Consider the following 19,721-nt stretch of genomic DNA (forward strand, 5'->3'; position numbering starts at 1 on the left):
CCACAACTTTATCCCTGACCTGTCTGGTATGTTCCTTGGGCTTCATGATGCTGTTTGTTCACTTTAACAAACCTCTGAGGCCTTCACAGAACAGCTGTCTTTATACTGAGATTAGATTACACACCGCTGGACTCTTTATTTACTCTATTTACTAATTAAGTGACTTCTGAAGGCAATTGGTTGCACTGGATTTTATTTAGGGCTATCAGAGTAAAGGGGGCTGAATACTTCTGCACGCCACACTTTTCAGTTTTTTATTTGAAAAAAAATTTGAAAACGTATCATTTTCCTTCTACTTCACAATTATGCGCCACTTAGTGTTGGTCTATCACATAAAATCCCAATGAAATACATTACCATTTGTGGTTGTAACGTGACAAAATGTGGAAAAGTTCAAGGGGTATGAATACTTTTTCAAGCCACTGTAAATAAAGGATTCAGTAATTCCCGAACAGAATTCTTGGCACTCTAAAGAAGGCTTTGAACCAGCATTTAGACCATGTTGGATCTAAATGTAACTAAAACATTTACATACAATATTATCATATAGTTAGTAATAAAATTCTCATGCTATAAGAACCTTATGGCGTGGGAATGATTGTTCCATGTTGATTAATACCTGACAATGGACACCTCGTCGGGCATTAACCCTTACATGTAATGGTAACACATAAAGTTTGACAATTTTAGGCCTGCTATGACATATTTATTTAGATTATGCTGCGTAGGTTACTGTCTTGCTTAATGTCAAGTTGTTCTAACAAAGATTTGTTGCCTTGGTTAATGTGAAGTTGTCATAACACAAACATCTCAAACAATGCTAACTCAGCATTAAAAGGGTCATAATTGGTTATGACTGTGTCGTGTCAGTTTTGTACACCGCAGGGCTTGACATTAACTTTTTGAGGCACTTGTCCTTCGGACAAGTACATTTACGTTTCACTTGTCCATGAACAAATGTCACTTGTCCAGGTAAAGATTAATAATTTTATAATTTTTTTTGTGTTTTGCTAATGCAGAATTTGAAGAAATCATTGAAAGCATCCAAACACTATCAACATTAATACAATTCAGTTTAAACAGTAGAAACAAATGTGTCCCAAGAATAGATTTCCCCTTCAACAAGAAAAAAGGATCTCCAGACTCATAATACAAAGTTATACTTTGCACGCCGGTGTGCAGAAGTTAATATATTGAGATTCTAAGTGAATATTTTAAAGTTTCTCATTACTTTCAGATTCCTAGTCAATATTCTGAGTTACTAAGTCAATATATTGAGATACTGAACCAATATGTTGAGTTACTAAGTCAATATATTACGATACTAAGCCAATATATTGAGATTAAGTCTATATTTTATAGTTTCTCATTACTTTGATATTCTTTGTTTATATTCTGAGATACTGAGTCAATATATTGAGATACTAATTCAATATTCTGACCAGACCTTATTCTAAGTTACTATGTCAATATATTGAGATATTTTGAGATATTGAGTCAATATATTGAGATTGTAAGTCAATATTTTGAATGTTCTCATTGCTTTGAGATTCTTAGTCAATATTCTGAGTTACTAAGTCAATATATTGAGATACTGAACCAATATGTTGAGTTACTAAGTCAATATATTACGATACTAAGCCAATATATTGAGATTAAGTCAATATTTTATAGTTTCTCATTACTTTGATATTCTTTGTTTATATTCTGAGATACTGAGTCAATATATTGAGATACTAATTCAATATTTTGACCAGAGGTAGTGGTGACTTGAACTTATACTATATCTAAAATAATTTTGTAGACATAACAATGGATTTTGCCACTAAATGTTGGTGTCAACCTGTTTTTTTTTTTTTTCTTTCTACAATTTCACTTACCAAGGGATCCTTTAAAAAGGTGTAGCTACTTTACAGTTGATTATTACCTGATATTTAATCCGCTACAAACGAGTAGCGGAGCAGCTAGTAACGTTACGAGGCAGAGAGCCAGCCGTCAAGAGTCAAATTAACTTCATGCTTCATCCGCACAAAGCACACTTCTATCGCCACGAGTGACAGCTTTATTCGGCTCGTTTTCTGTGAACGATGTGGGGACGGGGTAACGTTAAAGCGTAGTTAGCATGCTAACGTTAGCTAACTAACACCGGCTGCCTGGCTTGCTGGTTCCGCGGTGCTTTCATGCTGTATCGCTTACAGAGAATGCGCTGAACAGCGGGCTGGGTCTAACGTTAGCGGCCCGCCGTCCCGCTGCCCGGGATTGTGGGGTAAAATATGTATTTGTTTCAATTCTGTAACATTGACAAAATGAGTGGCATTTTGATTTGTTTGAGTTTTAACTTGTCCATTGGGGCAAGTAAATTTCTCTTCCACTTGTCCTACAAAAAATCCACTTGTCCCGGACAAGCGGACAAGCCTTAATGTCGAGCCCTGACACCCCTCAAAATAGTAAAAAGACCCACATGAATTTAAATCCTAGGCCAAGTGCACAATCTGACACCAGTGTGGCTGTGTGACTGACCGCTGGTATTTCACACCCATAAAGAATGCAACAAGCCAAAGAAGTTATAATAGGCTATTTAACTTTGTTACACACTCAGAGAAAGCCTACAAGTGCACGCAGTAAATTACAGTCAATTAACTATAAACGCAGCCCTTTTTTTTTTTATTCACTCACCATTGACGTTACTTATTTATGAAGAAAGTGTAGTTAAAGTAATTTTTTATGCAAAAATGTCAAAGTGCAGTTTTAAGCCTCGCAAAAACAGAGATTTCCTGCTCTTTTCTGTTTTATATCGTAATAAACTGATTATACAGTATATATCAGGGTTTTGGTCCGACACAAAAAGGACATTTAAAGAAATCACCTTGGACTCAGAGAAACTGGGGTGGACATTTTTTAGTGCACACTATTTTCTGACATTTTATGCACCAAACAATTAATCGAGAAAAGAATCAGCAGATTAATCAATAATGAAAATAATCGTTAGCTGCAGCCCTATATGTATGTATCCTTGTGTTCTGCTGGGGATTCCACTAGAGGTGTTGAAATTAATCAAATAATCGATGCATCGAATTGTGGACATGGACGATGCTGCATCGATAATCGGCAGGCTCATAATCAATTATTTCTGTTTACAATTTAATGTAGGCCTAACAACATTTTGGTTTACATATTCTGGTATGTTTTGCACATTCAGGAAGTGCCATGTGCTCAGTGCTGTAGTTTTATGTGTGCAATTTATTTAGTATTAGAGCACTGCAGAATGTTTTGTTTTTGAAGCTTGAAAAGCTATGAATTAAATATCTTATATGGCTTTAATAGAAAAATGTATTTGACGCATCGAGATATCGAATCGAAGACATTAAAATTGTAATCGAATCGGGAGATCAGTGAAGATTCACATCTCTAGATTCCACTCATACTGACCTTATCTTTTCCTTTCTCCCCTCAGCTCAACCACCTGCGTTGTTTGCAGGATTTTGCAGAGGCTCAGGCCACTTACTACGCCCAGTGTCATCACTACATGCAGGACCTTCAGAGAGAGCTCAACAAGTGAGGATTCACTGGTAGCTGCATCTGTAACGTGTGTATGCCAGTATATTTGTAGCTCAGTCACTCAGGTCAAAGGGTAATATAATTGTGTGAAAGGTTACAGTTTATCACATTTCTCTTGTAGTGTTCAGCTTATGGAAAGAGCTCAGAGTTAACCACAGACTAACTGCAGACCTAACTTCCTTGCTGGAAGTGTGTAATATGCTCCAGTCATTTAATGTTTACACAACTGTAATTACATAATTTGAGCTAAACCACATGCTTCTCTGTTGTGCCAAATGAAACCCTCAAACTGCTTACTGGAAAAAAAACAAGGGCTGCATTTCCCCACATCTTTAATCAAAGCAGATCACAACACCCATCATATACATCATTTTTTGTTTCCAAACAGCAGACAATACAGGTTCTCTTCTTAGTCTTATATATCATTGTAGTTTGACCAGTGCTGGGATTAACAGTGGTACTTAAGAACCACTTTTACTGGGATGTAATACACCGGTTTTATGTCACACTGGTTCTAGTGAGTTTCTATAGCTCCCTTTCTTCTCTCAGACAATTTCTAGTTGTTCAAAGAGGTCTTTAACAGACTATGCTGCTCACTAAGGTTCATTATTATATTGCGCTAGATGCAACATCTACCTACAGGAAACAGGAATTATTCATATAATCAGAATCAGAGTTAAGAGACCGTGTCAGTGAGGGTCATGTTGGTGAAGCTGAGGGGAAGAAACTGTTTTCATGGCGTGATGTTTTGGTCCTGATAGACCACAGGGGAGGGGTTCAGACAGTTTGTATCCGGGGTGAGAGGGTTTGGCTACTGTAGTCAATGCCGGTTCTGTTCAATCTTTGGTGGAGACATTTTTGTTGGACAGCTAAGAAGGCATATGTTTATGTGTTACCCAAATTCTTTCCATATCCACATGTACACAGAAATGGCTTTTTTAAGACATTTACTTCAGTCAGTATGTGTTTACATAACTTGCCTAAAAGGGACTTTTAAACGAATATTAGACATTTTATGAATATAAGTCTCAGACTAAAACTAATAATTATAAGAGTACATGTGATAGATTTTCACAATAAACAGTTCTGGTAAACAATTTAAATAAACAATACTTTAAGTGTGTATAAAGCCAGCATATTTACACATGTAAATGGGTGAAAAGGGTTTATTTCAACAAAACCAGAGTGGCGATTGTTGGAACAGTGAAAAGACAAACCAAGACTGCTTTAGATTTTTTTGCTGTTGACTTTAAATGAAGTGTGTTTTACAATGATAAAATAACAGTTATTTTAAATTGACTCTGGTGGGATGGCGATTACGGGGATGTTTCATGTTAAACAAAAATAATCTTACTCTTTGACAAAAAGGTCTGTAGGGATCCTTTCCATAATGTTGTCAGACTCTTAGAATAATATTGTAATCATGTCAGTGGTAGGGCAAGCAATTTGGTGAATGTAAATTAAAGGTACAGAATTGCCCAGTAACGTAACATTGTTTCGCCGCTGTCGACTGCAGCGGTCTTGCTTAGGAAAATAGGGTCCAGGTTGAAAAAATAAAAGAGGCTATATATAAAATATGGACACAGAGTCCTGTAGTTGCATTGACAGGGACATGTCTCTACCCAGGTCTACCCCTTTGTCAGTATTTATCTTTAGTTATATCTTAATGAGACTGATCAGAATGACGTATCTAACGTTATAAAATTAAATAGCAGGCGGACTTCCGGCAAACGGCTGACCAAAATGGCGGATTAGTCTTTGAGCTCCTCAAAGTTGGGTTGTACTTTCCCCTGAAATTCAAGTTGACTGCTTCTGGAATAGACTATTTTGTCTGAAAATATGCCAGGGGGGGGCAAAAGAGGGCCTCGGAGAATGCAAGGAGATAAAGAACAGAACAATTTCGAACAAGACGAAGCACGTGAACGCCGATGAAGATGGCGACGACGAGGCAACAACGCAGACCTTACATGCTAAGTATTAGCGAGCAGATAAGTGGCCTACAGACGGAGCTGAAATCGGATCTGGATGCTTTCAAAGCGGACATGAAACAAAAGATGATTACTCTTAAACAAGACATCAACCAACAACTTACAGTGACAAAGCTAGCGGTGCAGGAGCAGAGTGAAAAACTCGAAGAAGCCCAGAGCCGCATAGGAGGGCTGGAGACTTGGTCAACGGCGGCTAACGACGCGCTCAGACAATCACTAAAGGAGCAAAAGAAGATGATGGACAAGATTAACGATCTGGAATCAAGGGGGAGAAGGAATAATCTGAGAATTTACGGGGTCCGCGAAGGAGAAGAGGGCAACTCCACAATAACCTTTGTTGAAAACCTACTTCGAAGTGAAAAGTTGATCAGCGAGGATACAGACCCGCAAATACAACGAGCTCACCGCTCCCTTGGCCCCAAACCCACCGCGGATGCCCCCCCACGATCCATCATCGTGAGCTTTCTTCAATTTAAGATCAAGGAGGCTGTACTGAAAAACGCGTGGCAGAAGAGAATACTCATACGAGATAAGCCCGTAGCTTTCGACCATGACTACACCACGGCTGTGGTGCAACAGCGCCGAGCTTATAAAGGACTTAGGACTTAGGACTGCGCGCTCTTTATATAAAGAGCGCGCTAAAGGCCAAAGGTATCCGATTTCAATCACCTTTCACCAACCTTCGAATCCATTGGGACACGGGCCCACGGTTGTACCACACCCCGGCGGATGCTGCACGGGAGATGAGAAATCAGGGAATCGAGGTGGAAGAACCCCAGGACCGCAGAGAACCCGATACGGCTGTCCTGCTGGATCTGCTGGAGAGCGCATCACCATGGCAACTCGTCCCTCGCCACAGAGGCAAGGAAGCTATCAAACGCGTACACGACCGGCTACAGGAGTTTCAACGTACCCGTCCTAACTAAAAATCAGCATGTCCTACAGGTACTTTCCGTCTGTTTATTTTGGGTCTAATAACCCACACATAAAACGTGCTGATTAGATCTACGGTTGTAACTTGACAAAGTTGATTCTATTATAGGCTTTAGGAATATATTTACCCTACTTCAAGGATGACAAGTTTGAGCTGGAATGAGTGAATCTCATGTTGCGTTATCACTAGCTCTGGGAGGGGGCCCTCGCTTCGTGCGAGGCTTTTCCCCCTCACTTAATGTTGGGATTATAACCCAGAGTGTACTTTTAGTACCTCATTTTGGAAGTCAATGTGTTCATGTTAAATACTTTTGTGTGTTCATTAGTTAATTTTTTTGTTTTCTGTTTTGGAGGCTTTGGGAGGAGGAAGAGCTATATTTTATTTTATTGTTACCTGATGATACAAAAACTTGAAATAATGTCACTGAATGTAAACGGTCTTGGGAATGCAATTAAAAGAGCAAGGGTAATGACAAAAATAAAGAAAGAAAATAAACACGTTATCTTTCTGCAGAAGACCCATTTGTCACCAGAAGAGCACGAGAAACTAAAAAAATTTGTATACGAGAAAATCTGCCACAGCTCTTATGTTCACAGTCACAAAAGAGGGGTAGCCATCCTCATCTCGAAGTCTTTGAAATTTGACATATATAAAGAAATAAAAGACAAAGAGGGACGCTATGTTATAGTGAAGGGAAAAGCTGAAAACAGCAAATTGACTTTAGTTTGTATATACGCGCCTCCAAATAGTGATAGATCCCTTTTTAAAGACTTGAGAGATGTGATCTCTCTAGAATCTGAGGGAATTTGTATCTGTGGTGGAGATCTCAATGTAATACTGGATTATAATCTGGACACAACTAGTCAAATCAGAAATAAAAAAGCAATTGGAAAGTTTTTAAACACTACCCTTAAAGAAACTGGATTTGTAGATGTATGGAGGCTATTACACCCCACACAAAGGGACTATACCCATTACTCGGTCCCGCACTCTGTACATACGCAAATTGATTATTTTTTAATGCAAAAGGAAGCATGTTACAGAGTGTTGGACTGTAAAATTGGAGTCGCTGATATCTCTGATCATAATGCAATTTTCTTAACTATCCAAATAGAATTCACACCCAAAAACTCTGTGTGGCGCGTCAATGTAGGTATTCTCAACAATGAGAAAATTGTGAATGATATTAAGCAAGAAATTGATACATTTCTTAAAGAAAATGATAATGGGGAAGTTGACCCTTTAATTCTCTGGGATGCGTTGAAGGCCGTGCTGCGGGGAAAGTTAATGGCTATAACTGCACAACTCAAGAGAGTTAGAAAAGAGAAATATGAAAAATTGATGAATACTTTAAAAGAGTTAGAAAATAGATGTAAGCGTAAAAGAGAATTAAATACACAAAAACAGATAAAGGAAGTAAAAATACAAATTGAAGAATTACTTAATCTGAACTTGGTCCCAAGTCAGCAAAGTTACTTGCTCGTAGATTACGTAAACAACATACGGATACTGTGTACAGCCTACCGCCAGAATCAAAGTGAATGGGTCTCTAACCGATCGTTTCTATTTGGGCAGAGGAGCGAGGCAAGGATGCTGTCTAAGCCCCTTCCTCTTTGCTCTGTATATTGAACCACTGGCACAGGCTATTAGACAAGAGGAGCGATTAAAGGGTATCACTATGGGACAAATGGAGCACAAAATAGGACTTGGACACCTCTCTACCTAAACTTTTGGAGGTAATTGAACAGTTTCATGTTTGCTCAGGTTATAAACTAAATATTACAAAAACTCAAATTATTAATTTTAATTACTCTCCAGGAGAAGAAATAAAAAATAAATTAAATGTGAATTGGGAAACAAAAACACTGAAATATTTAGGGGTTAACATAACAAAAAACCCTGAGCTGTTATACAAAGCAAACTATAATCCAATAAATGATAACATAAAAAAAGATTTGGAGAGGTGGTCGACCTACCCGCTAGATTTTAGCAGCAGAATAAATGTAATAAAAATGAACATTCTTCCAAGGCTCCTGTATCTGTTCCAGTCGCTTCCAGTGGAAATACCTCCTCAACAATTTGCACAATGGGACAAAATGGTGTCAAGGTTCATATGGGGGGGGGGAAAACGCCCCAGAATACGTCTCTCTACTTTGTATCTGCCAAAAGAGAAAGGTGGAATGGCTTTGCCAAACCTAAAACTATACTTTCAAGCTGCACAACTACGACCTTTGTGCCTTTGGTGTGATAAATCTTATATTGCACGATGGAAAGATATTGAGACCTATGCACCAGATTATAATGTTCAAACCCTGTTGGGAGAGGAGGGCCTGGATGACACTCTAAGGAAGGGCCTGAATCCTATGGTTACTTTTTCCCTTGGGATATGGTTCTCTCTGATTAAGCAATTGAAACTTAAAAATGATCACAAAATACTGAGATGGATAGCACTGGACAATAGATTTAAGCCGGCTATTTATGACAGGACCTTTAAGGATTGGATGAATAAGGGCCTGACAGCTTTCTGCATAGCTATTAAAAATGTGTACAATCATCAGAGTGTAACTGTAATAGTGTATTCATTGATTTCACTTATTTGTTCTTTATGTGGAAATTGAATAAAACAAACAAAGCATATGAGCCTGACTGAGGTATCTATTTGCGTAAGATATTAATCAAGTGTTCCCCAGGGTGTTCTGATAAACCACCACCACTGTGAAACTATTCTCTATTCTGTATCTGGCTCCCCATTAGCTGTCACAAAAGTGGTGGCTCTTCTTCCTTGGCTCCATTTAAAAAAACGACAACAATAAAAACAAACATCAATATAAAAATAAAATGGAAAATGGAAAGGTAGACAATAGAGACAATTAAATAGCAACAAAAAGAAAAGAAAAACATTAAAACGGTTGTAAAATAGCAATTACTAGAGAGAGAGAGAGATTCATGGATTTTTGTCTAAGTGACTTTATGAGATAAGAAAATGTTTTATTTGTCTAAAGTTGTTGGTAGCATATTCCAGGCAGAAGCAGCTCTGAAGAGAGCAGTTTATATTCATTTCTGGGCATTAAATGAATTATTACAAATTATATTTTAAAGGTGCAATATGTAATACTGACAGCTAGTGTTTAAAATAGTTACTGCAGTACAAATTAAAAATACTGGAGAGAGTCGTCTCCCCAAGACTCGAGGGTCACGTTGGTTGGTTGGTTATTTGAGCAACCTGATAGTAAGGAATTACAGTAGTCTAGCCTGGAAGTAACGAATGCATGGACTAGTTTTTCAGCATCGTTTTGAGATAGGATGTTCCTAATTTTGGCAATGTTACAAAGATGGAAAAAGGCTGTTCTTGAGGTTTGTTTTAAGTGGGCGTTGAAGGATATATCCTGATCAAAAATGACTCCTAGATTTCTGACCGCGGTGGTGGGAGCCAGGGCAATACCATCCAGAGTAGTTATGTCTTTAGATAACGAAGTTCGGAGGTGCTTGGGTCCCATCACAATAACTTCAGTTTTGTTTCAGTTTAACATCAGGAAATTGGAGGTCATCCATGATTTTATATCTTTAATGCATGCTTGAAGTTTAGCTAACTGACCACTTTCGTCTAGCTTAATTGACAGATATAATTGGGTGTCGTCTGCGTAACAGTGAAAGTTAATTGAGTGTTTCCTAATAATATTGCCTAGGGAAGCATATATAAGGAGAATAGAATTGGTCCAAGCACTGAGCCTTGAGGAACGCCATGGCTAACTTTAGCGTACTTGGAGGGTTTATTGTTAATGTTAACAAATTGGGATCGCTCAGAGAAATAGGACTTAAACCAGCTTAGTGCGATTCCTTTAATGCCAACTAGGTGTTCCAGTCTCTGTAACAGGATGGTATGGTCAATAGTATCGAATGCAGCACTAAGGTCTAATAAAACAAGTATGGAGACAAGTCCTTTGTCAGCAGCAGTTAGAAGGTCGTTAGTAATTTTCACCAGTGCCATTTCTGTGCTATGATGCATTCTAAATCCTGACTGAAAGTCTTCAAATAGACTATTCCTATGTAAAAAGTCATATAATTGGTTTTAGCGACTACCTTCTCAAGGATTTTGGAGAGAAAGGGAACATTAGATATAGGTCTATAGTTGATTAAGACTTCAGGATCCTTGATATTAGTGACCAAGACTGTAAATTATATAATTTAACACCCAATGATTTGGTCTTTGTCACTTGCTCAACTGATATCCCATCTATAGACAAATTGATTGGAGTGGCTTTTGCAAGAGCATTCCTACTACCTAATACAATACAGTTAGATAATTTGTTCATGCTTGCCCATTTAGTAACGGTGTGCAAATCAACGTGGATTCTCTCTCATCTCTACTAATGTTGGTGAGGCACAGAACAAAGTTAAGGCATAAATAACTACATAATTTTTTTTGTCAATATCTTATCTTTTTTTCAAAATTGAACTTAAGCAACTCCCTTGTTGTAAACCACAAGTTACGAGACTGCAATTACGACTCATATTTATGTTTCTAGTGGCGGCGTCCTATAGTGGCTGTAGAAATTATGAAGGGAGTGGAGCAGGAAGTAAGGTGACGAGTTATAAGACCGCCAAATTTCCATGTAAGAAGGTAGGTTGGGGTGGTGGATGGGTCTAACAAACAGGACCTTCACCCGTGAGACTGGGCTTTGAGTCCCATTTGAAAATAAAAGTAAACAAGTTTTAATTTATTTTGCGTCACATGAGTAACCAGAAGAAGTAGTGTCTGATTTTAAAGGTCCCATGGCATGAAAAATTCCCTTTTATGAGGTTTTCTAACAGAAATATGCATTCCCCCAGCCTGCCTATGGTCCCCCAGTGGCTAGAAATGGTGATAGGTATAAACCGAGCCCTGGGTATCCTGCTCTGCTTTTGAGAAAATGAAAGCTCAAATGGGCCGATATGGAATCTTCTCCTTATGAGGTCATAAGGAGCAAGGTTACCTCCCCTTTCTCTGGTTTGCCTGCCCAGAGAATTTGGCCCACCCATGAGAGAGAAACATCATGGCTTTCAAACAAAAAAAAAGTGGCAGTTGGTCAAGGCCACACCCCTACCCTCCTCCACTTTGCCCCCCCTCTCTCCTCCTCAATAGCTACAGACACAGACATGACACATACTAAGGAAAGCTAATTATGGGATTGGCTCTAGTGGCTGTAATTCTGCACCAAGGCTGAATTTCGGGGGAAAGAGACTTCAGATACAGTATTAGGCGACCAAAAAGGCCTATATAAAAGCATCCAAAAACCACCATGAGTTGGGACCTTTAACCCAAACCACAATCTTTTGTCAAAAGTAGTTTTGTTGCCTAAACCCCACTTAAACACTTAACTGTTACATTCTCTGGTTAACTACTAGGGGAGCTTATTTATGAAACGCTTAGAGGGTAGGAATAAACAGACGATATTGTTATACGGTTTGGAGGACTTTTTGGTTTTTCCTGTCATTGACAAGCTAGTATATGTGAGCTATAAATGCAAATGAATAACACACCATCAGTGTCATGATTATAAGGATAGAAAATGCTTGTATTGTCCTTTCTGAGATGATGTATAAAAACATTAAATATCTACAGATATTTCCATCTGATGGAAATCTGCAGTCATTCCAAACATGGTCTCCTGGGTTTTGAGCATGTGGTGTAAACATCCTATAACTTCAATACTGTGTTGGCACAAGCAGATACAGAATATGCTGTATGTGGGATGGTGTCAAACAGTGGGGGGTAAACGGCCCTCTAAATTTAAAAGCCACAAATTTGAAGGGAAGAGAGGAAGGGATAGTTTAATCAGAAGTGAATGCAATTTTAACATATTAAATGACTTACATACAGTTAAACTATCCTAATTTAAAATCAATCCATTAACCTTTTCAGCATTTTTAGAATAACACTTCTTAGAAAGCACTCTTACCCTGTCCAGTCTGATGGTTGTTGGGAAATGAGGAGTCCTTTTTAAGTATCTCTAAACAACACAGATTTTTTTTCTGATGTCAGGATGTGGACTGAAAAGAAACCTCATCAATGACGTGCTCCTGTCTGCTTGTCTGCATGCTTGTAGTTTTAACACATCAAGACCGTGGTAGAGCACTACGTCCTCATGCTGACACAATTTTGATTCATCACTGAATCAATAACAACTTCATTTCTGTAAATGAGGTGTAAAACAGGTTGCAGAAAGGGGAAGGTTACTTTCCTAATTATACCAATACATTTGACTGTTTTAGTATGAGCAAATGATAAACACCAGAGAGTAAGGCTTCCAAATCTGTTTTTACTTGACCAGGAGGAAGCTGTTAGATGCCAGCACCACTGCCAAAACAAGCAAAAATCATCTTTTACCATGTTTGTTGACCTGGAACACTATTCATACACACATCTGGATGTGATCACTGTTTCGTTGGAAATCCACTTAAACAACAACTCAACTCCTTAATTTGTCCTTCAATGTCCACGCAGATGTGCTAATTCTGTGAGCACACCCCACCCTACAGCTGCAGTCTGCCCCGACCCAGACCACCTCTCTGCTTTCCTGTCTGGTCCATCATCTCCTGTGGCCACAGTCTCCTCTTCGTCTAGCCAAAGGCCCAGCAAGCTGGATATGGAGCAGACACAGCTCCCTGTCACAGGATCCAGAAAAGCCAAGGTCCTGTATGACTATGACGCACATGATGCCAGCGAGCTTTCACTTTTGGCTGATGAGGTACAGTAAGATATTCTGAGTCACCCCACACATTAACATATCATCACAACATAACGTTCTTAAATGTCCCATGACATGGTGCTCTTTGAATGCTTTTATATAGGCCTTAGTGGTCCCCTAATAATGTTTCTGAAGTCTTTTTCCCGAAATTTAGCCTTGGTGCAGAATTACAGCCGCCAGTTCCACAATGAGCTTTCCTTAGTATGTGCCATTTCTGTGTCTGAAGCTATTGAGGAGGAGAGAGGGGGGCGGACCTTGACCAACTGCCACTTTGCTCCTTTGAAAGCTATGATGTCTCTTTCATGGGTGGGCCAAATTCTCTGGGCGGTCAAAGCAGAGAAAGGGGAGGTAACCTTGCTCCTTATGACCTCAGAAGGAGAAGATTCCAGATTGGCCCATCTGAGCTTTCATTTTCTCAAAGGCAGTCGCCATTTGTAGCCACTGGGGGACCATAGGCAGGTTAATGCATAATAATGTTAAAAAAAACTCATAAAGTGAAATTGTCATGCCATTGGACCTGTAAGAACAAATGTGTTCTTAAACATCACTTAATGCTAGCCTGGCTCCACCCTCCTACGTACTTCCGCTCAATTTTCATTTTCCTTCAGTACACCGTCTGGGTTTGCTCCTTGCTTATTTGGGATTTGTTCTTAGGTAAGAACAGAATCTACGCACACTTAAGAGCACTCTTACGCACAATTTAGAGCTGACATGTTACAACAAATAGCTATATCATTTTCGTCCGTTCTAATTTAAAATTTTACATTTCTCTCCATTTTGTAACTAATTATTTTCATTATTTTACACATAATTATACCTTTGTTTTAATAAATACACACCACTGCTCATTTGTAAAGCACTTTGAATTGCTGTTGTGTATGAATTGTGCTAGACCTATATAAATAAACTTGCCTTGCTTTGCCTTCAATTCACATCAATTATGTTAATGGGGAACCCTGCCATCCAATAATAAGTTATTGAGCACGCTATTTATACGCCAAGAGTATGTTCTATGTTTTGAAATAAAAATGTTTGCCTCAGATTTCAGATCAAACCATTTCTTTTCTACTTCATCGGTTCTGCGCCCTTCTCTGGAGTGTTCACTGCATGAGTAACTGCATTCCATGCATCGGTTTTATTTGCTGCTTAGTATGCACTTCTGACGCTACTAAATATGAGGTCTCATATTTCGTTAACTTCTTGCAGCAGTACCTCCACTTCAGAATGACTTAAAGCCTTTAGGTAGCCTAAAAAACATGTCACATCACTTAGAGCACCTTTAAGTTAAAGGTGCTCTAAGTGATGTGACGTGTTTTTTAGGCTACAACATTTTTCATCACATACAGCAAACATCTCCTCACTATCCGCTAGCTGCCTGTCCCCTGAACACACTGTAAAAAAACGCGATCTCTGAAGAAAGCCCAGGCTCCACAAACAAAAACAAACTGCGCCAACCTGCCCCACAAACCATAACAAACAGTGTTCCAGCCAATAACCGACAAGTTATTGTGAAATACTTATTGTGGAAGTAGCCTACGTGCTAACGCTGCTGCAGTAATGGCTCAACCAGCTCCTTCTTGTTGGTTTTTGGCTGGAACACTGTTCGTTATGGTTCGTGGGGCAGGTTGGCGCAGTTTGTTTTTGTTGCCGTTTGTGCACTGCGAACCATCCCTTTTAAGCGTTTTCATGTTAAGCATTTTAGAATGTCCCATTCATGGGAGTGATTGCTGGTGTCAGAAGCCTTTGCAGCGCAAATAGTAGCCGTGTAACAAATAAAGCCTAATAAATTAAAAACTGAAGTAGCACAAATGTTTCTTTTAACACAAATGAGCACAAACGTAGCACAAATGATTGAGACCGTTTTGGGGAGATTTGGACATTTTGGCGTGAGTTAAGCTTTAATGGGGGGCTGGGTGACGTTACTGTACGGCACAAACGAATAGCAGTGTTTTTAATAATTTTTGGATACATGGGGGGCCAGCTTCACGCAGTTCTAGATTTGGGATGATCCTTGAATGTTTACAACTGTCTGGCTCCGCCCCTGCAAGATATTATCTCCTACGAAGGGGATGTTATCTTTGTAAGAGATCAACTTTCAGGCTTGATTCATTATTCTCTTTTGAGAGTACAACGATTTAAAGGGCATGGAAAGTTCAGCCAAATGCCGCTTAAACAAATTTTACACAGATTTGTAAAGCTTGCATGACAGGTCGGGTTCAGATGGTTGATTAACACTCCAAAACAAACAAGATAGCATGCTCAACTGGCAGTAATTATCAAATAAAAGCCACTGTGTATTTTATGTCTGAAAAGTCTGGCAGCTGACAGCATGTTTAGTTTAGTTTATTTAGGATCCTCATTAGCTCCTGCATTGCGGGTGCTGTTCTTCCTGAGGTGACCCAATAGATTAAGAAGGCAAGAAACATTACATTGTTGTGAGAAAGACCTCACAAGCTGAGCTAAAGAGCAGACCAAAAGCTGATGTCATCACAGGCAACACTAGCAGAGCAGAGCGATTCTGGACACGGAGATGATGCAAATGTCACCACATGACAATGTCATGCAATGTATTGCTTTCTGTTTTCCTTTCCCTTTAGAAACGTCAGTATTATTATTATTATTTATTTATTTATTTTTTACTTTAGCTTGAGTATTGTTTTATCTTAAAATGTGCACCTTTGTTGTTTTGTTTCTCCAGCTCATTACTGTATACACCGTGCCAGGAATGGACCCTGATTGGTTGATTGGAGAACGAGGGAACCAAAAGGGCAAAGTCCCTGTCACCTACCTTGAACTGCTGAGCTAATGGACCAAACAACAGGAGACGCACATGCACGCACAGGCACACGCACACACACACACACACACACACACACACACACACACACACACACACACACACACACACACACACACACACTTTTAGTTGAGGTATTTAGATCTGTGGCTATTTAAAACATTTATGCAAACCTGTCTGTTGGGAATGTTTCTATAAATCCAGATGACTGAGGAGATTGCAACCAACGAGTTATAGACCTTTTATTCCAGTAATGTGTGGGTGCATTTAATGAGATCACATTTAAAGCTTCACTCCCTCATTTTGTCAACTGTGCAGTGTGGGTGTTTTGTGTAATAACTAAAACTCAATTCTTCTGAATGTGTTTTTACCACAAAGCATTCATGTGACATTACAAGACCAATTCCAAATTATTACAACCATCATTTGTTTCGGTTATGATCAAAGCCGCTTTTCGACCAGGTAGTTACAGGAACGTAGTTATAGGAAAAGTCCACTTCTAAACAGATCTACTAACTACTCTCCCCCAAAACCGTTTTTACCATTTGCATTCGCACTGGCCAAGTGGCCATAGGGACTATAGGAGGGGTAAGGGAGTAATGCAAGCACGGCAACTGTCTTTATAGCATTCACATCAGAAAACAAATACACCAAAAAAAGTATGAACTAAATACTAAATCTAATGTATATAGCATATTTATCATAATTTAAACAAGTCTCCCGAAGAGAAACGGGTATCTCTCTCGCCCCCGAACAAATGAACCGTCAACGGCGAAATAAGAGCCTCTTATTTACGAGAGCTGTCCGAGAGACCTCCAGCTGACAGCGGGGTCTCTGAGCAGGACTGGCCGAGCGACGAGCTAGCAGCCGGGGCCGGCGCCTGCCGGCTGTCGCCTCACTTCATGGAGCTTCTCAACTCCGAAAACTTTGAAGCAAATTGTCAATTCAGCATCAATTTACGCAAGACTGCCTATATTCGAAATCTAAACCGTTCATTTCTCGCCTGAAACATTGTCAGAAGTGAATTTAGTGATGAATAAGATGGCGAAAATTGTTAAAATGTTCCCGTTGTTGGTCTGTCTGTACCGGAAACCCGACCCTTGTTGACCTAGGTTCCTATCAAATGGGGAAAAAGGCTCATTTGAAAACTGCTATTTACCATCGACAAAGTCCTATACCAGAATGTATCTGTGGTGTAGACCTTAAGCGTGATTTATGCTACTGCGTTAAATCTACGCCATGTATCTAAAGACACGGAAAGCGAGACTACGTGTCCCCTACTCATTTCCTGCTTCTCCTTCTCCATAAACAACATGAAATCAAGGAGGGGGTTAACTTTTCCTGCTACAGATTTCACACCGTGGTCAGAAAGCTCTGGAGTCGCTACTCGCTCCGAGGCTAATCGCCGTCACTCTCTCTCGCTCCACACACACACACACACACACACACATACATACCGGCCCTGCTGAGATCAACGCGCACACCAGCGCACAAGTACAAACTTCAGGCCACTTACGTAGGCTACAGCGAAAGCTCTGCGTGGAGCAGGCCCGGCGCCAGGTAAAAAAAATGTTCTCCATAAAGTAGGCTAAAATTAACTATTACCCAGGCTTTACCCACTGCCGCAACAGCGTCAGCACTCACTAATATGGCATTTTTTGAAGCAGTTAAGTTGCTCTTTTTTTTTTTTTTTTAATAATAAGTACCACTTGACAAAGTAAATATTTAAAAGTCAGTTTATGAGCTTTAGGCTTTCATTACAGGTCGAACACACACACACAGCTGTGACTACGCTCTCTCAGGGTGTGTTCCTGGTTGTAGATGTTTCCGTCTGGTAATGGTTGAGCCGACACTAGAGAATAAAATATTTATAATTAGTTTAGCTAGTGAAGTAATCTAACATTAGAAATGGCTAGCGTTACACAAGTTACGTCTAACTAAGATGTCTATCACTAGACCGTAACTGTAAGCACCTGTCCCGTCAGCATCTGAGGGCGGCTGCGCTGCGATGATACTGAGGATAATGTAGGCCTAGCGGTGATGAATTATATCTGCTAGCTGCCTCTTCAATCTCTAACAGTTACAGCAAAGCTGTGTTTTATATTTCATCATTAATTCTCCAAAAGCAGAAATACAAATACATTCATCATCTGCTGAAAAGGGCTTTCAACTATGAATATAATGGAATCCAAATTCTGGACTTTTATGTTGTGAACGTTGCTGTACTGTAAACCTCTTAGAATGGGAAGGGAAATGGGAAGCTTGGAAGTTTCTGTTTAAAATTTCAGATGCAGAACTTGAATCATAACCTCACTATTTTACCAGCATAATGTTTACTACAGTGGACAGTGTATCATGCTTCGTCATCGTCACAAACAGCTTGACACACAGTATGGTGCTATAGCTCATTGGCTCATAGTTAAATCTGAATTTCTAAAATGTTTGTGGAGGAACATAATAGAAATGTACTTCCTGTATGAGTAGTTACACCACAGTACATCTCCATTAATCATAAGGTCAAGCCACAAACTGGTTTATAAGATGATTACAAAGTGAAGTCAGCCTAAAGAACTGTTGCAACAATACTAAAAGTAGATCAAGGAGGCTTAAAATGGACTTCCCCTTTATTTACAAAATATGCAATGCAGACACAGGCCTTAAGCCTTGCAATATGACACTTTGTGTAACTTCCTTGCAATAAATGTGGCAATACTGGAAATGTGGTAAAAGAGTCTTTTTTATAGTATAATTATAGTACAAAGTAACAGTGTGTTGTAACTTTGTTGAGGAAACTTAATGTGGTAATCACTTATTCTTAGCACCCAACAGCTACGTGACATTATTACTGTGTGCAACATGGCATCATGACTTTCATAAAGCAAAATGGCGTTGTTATTGTACGCATTTTCAGCTATCCACGTGTATGCCTACGCTGTATACAGCTGATGTAAACATACCAACCACGTGGCCTCGCCACGTTGCGTGTTATCGCGAGAATGTGACGTACTATCGCGAGAACTTCACACGCCTGTAAAAAAAAATAAATAAAAAAAAAAAATGGTTGGGTTTAGGAAAAGAACACAGAGAAAGGCTTTAGTGACAAAAACACGGAAAATAATGACAAAAACACGCTTAGGAACACAATAAATGGTTTAGGAAAGAAACATTGGGTAAGGCTTATTAAAACCAAAAATAAAAACGGCAGAAAAATCGCCGCACGTGGGACGCGAACCAGGCTCTCCCGGGTGAAAGTCCTGTGTTTCCAACCTACCTCCTTACTCAATCCCCCGTTCCTTTATACTACTCGCTACGGCGGAAATTGACTCGCAACGTAGGTCAATGGTGGCCGATTTGCGTTGATATACACGCAAAAATGCAATAAAAAATTGGCGTGACATACATACGCCAATTCATGAGATCAGTCTGCCGTGTGGAAGTTCTCCAGATGTGTCCTGTCTGCTTATTTGAATAATCTCTGTGACTATGTAATGGAATTTCAAACTCTCTCCACAAAAGTAGACCTACTTGACATGCAGTGTTGGCCAGTAACACAATACTCAGTAACATATAACTGTAATATTATTACTCTCCACAGTACTGAGTATTGTAAGAGATTGCAATTTCCAAAATGGTAATTACATTACAGTTAATAATCCAAGTAACGCTGCGTTACGGCGTTACCCCAATGTGATTTGTTCTTTGTCCCACATAGGCTT

The 19,721-nt window shown here is 39.4% G+C and overlaps 1 protein-coding gene across 2 annotated transcripts in view; it reads left to right on the forward strand.

Moving 5' to 3' along the window:
• The window catches only part of sh3glb2b (SH3-domain GRB2-like endophilin B2b), a 50,833-nt gene extending 34,527 nt beyond the window's left edge, over positions 1-16,306 (forward strand). For both annotated transcript variants that reach the window (XM_028602190.1, XM_028602189.1), the window contains 3 exons: positions 3,455-3,555; positions 12,965-13,208; positions 15,907-16,306. In XM_028602190.1, coding sequence (XP_028457991.1) covers positions 3,455-3,555; positions 12,965-13,208; positions 15,907-16,014 — 453 coding nt within the window. In that variant the 3' untranslated portion in view covers positions 16,015-16,306. The remainder of the gene's footprint in view (positions 1-3,454; positions 3,556-12,964; positions 13,209-15,906) is intronic.
• The last annotated feature ends 3,415 nt before the right edge of the window (positions 16,307-19,721 follow it).

The sequence above is a fragment of the Perca flavescens genome, chromosome 16 (assembly GCF_004354835.1).
Source record: "Perca flavescens isolate YP-PL-M2 chromosome 16, PFLA_1.0, whole genome shotgun sequence".
Taxonomy (NCBI): Eukaryota; Metazoa; Chordata; class Actinopteri; order Perciformes; family Percidae; genus Perca; species Perca flavescens.